The sequence below is a fragment of the Nicotiana sylvestris genome, chromosome 4 (genome assembly GCF_000393655.2).
Source record: "Nicotiana sylvestris chromosome 4, ASM39365v2, whole genome shotgun sequence".
NCBI lineage: Eukaryota > Viridiplantae > Streptophyta > Magnoliopsida > Solanales > Solanaceae > Nicotiana > Nicotiana sylvestris.
Genome location: NC_091060.1, coordinates 101,389,363 through 101,390,948, shown reverse-complemented (window position 1 = coordinate 101,390,948; position 1,586 = coordinate 101,389,363). Strand labels below are relative to the sequence as shown.

General features: G+C 44.7%; 1 protein-coding gene across 1 annotated transcript; it reads left to right on the top strand.

The window, feature by feature from the left end:
• The first annotated feature begins 806 nt into the window (after positions 1–806).
• LOC138889908 (uncharacterized) lies at positions 807–1,250 on the top strand. The gene has a single exon (XM_070173253.1). It carries the CDS (start codon positions 807–809, stop codon positions 1,248–1,250), a length of 444 nt encoding a protein of 147 aa, XP_070029354.1.
• The last annotated feature ends 336 nt before the right edge of the window (positions 1,251–1,586 follow it).

The window sequence follows — 1,586 nt, the reverse complement described above, 5'->3', positions numbered from 1 at the left end:
TTAACTTGGGACTGGCGTAACCGCTTCGCAGACTATTTGCACGATGGTACACTCTCACAAGATTAAAAAAAGAAGCCAAAAATCTCCGGGTATAGGCAGCCCGATATAGCCTAGTAAACGGTGAGCTCTACAAAAGAACGTTCGGCGGCCCCCTAGCCAAATGCCTTGGGCCATATCAAACAAGGAGAGTACTGGAAGAAGTACACGAAGGGAACTGTGGCGCCCATAGGGGAAACCGCGCCCTCGTTTGATGCCTCATCCGCGCCGGGTACTACTGGCCCACCATGAAAAATGAATCCACGGATTACTTCCGGAGATCTGAACAATGCCAAAAATATTCCTATATGATACATCAAGCAGGGGAACTCCTTCATCCCGTCACTTCACCATGGCCATTCATTAAATGGGGAATGGACATAGTCGGCCCCCTCCCAGTAGGACGAGGTAAGGTGCGCTTCCTTTTGGTTTTAACTGACTACTTCTCTAAATGGGTGGAGACAGGTGCATATACTCAGATACGTGAACAGGAGGTCATTGCCTTCATATGGTAAAACATTATATGCTGTTTTGGCATCCCCAAAGAAATCAGCTGCGATAACGAACCTCAATTCGTCAGAAAAAGAACGATTGAGTTTTTCGAAAAATGGCACATCAAACGAATACTCTCCACACCATATCACCCTGCCGCCAATGGTCAAGACGAATCCTCCAATAAAGTAATACTGAATATATTGAAAAAGAAGCTGGAGGAAGCTAAAGGACTATCGCCTGAACTACTACCGGAAGTATTGTGGGCATACCGCACTATGCCAAAAACCAGCACAGGAGAAACGCCATATTCACTGGTCTATGGGACTGATGCAGTTATACACGTCGAGGTCGGGGAACCCAGTTTGAGATACTCCAACGAGAGCGGACCAGGCAATGACGAAAGTAGGCTACAAGATCTGGATGAAGTCGAAGAACGAAGAGACATGGCCCACATAAGAATGGTAGCCCAGAAACAACAAGTAGAAAGATACTACAATAAGAGATCCAAAATGCAACCACTCAAAGTTGGAGACTACGTCCTCATGACTAAAACACAAGCATCAAAATACCCTAATGAGGGAAAATTGGGAACGAACTGGGACGGACCATACAAAATCGTAGCTGGAGCAAACAAAGGATCATTCCAGTTAGAAACAATAGAGGAAAAGTTACTCCAAAACAACTGGAATGTCGCCCATCTTAAGTACTTCCACTTCTAAAAGAAAGTGTTACCTAAGTCGTACTCTTTTTCCCTCACCCAGGTTTTGTCCCAATCGGGTTTTCCCGGGGAGGTTTTTAACGAGGCGGCAAGGGAGATGCCTTAAGGATCGAAGTGTTGTTCATTACCTTGACTCGTCGACATGGTCTCCGGAACGAAGTAATGAAGGGACTAGATACAAATAGTCGAATCTCCATTGAATGTGCAGAATCGAGATGTGACACTCACAAGAATTTAATCAAATCTCCAGTGTATGTGCAGAGTTGACATGTAATCCATACAAGTATATAATTAAACTTCCATTGCATAAACAAAGTCATGTCTTCCTACGGGAACA

Bases quoted from the DNA above. Each gene is read 5' to 3' on its own strand.
- LOC138889908 (XM_070173253.1), top strand. From the start codon at position 807: ATGCCAAAAACCAGCACAGGAGAAACGCCATATTCACTGGTCTATGGG.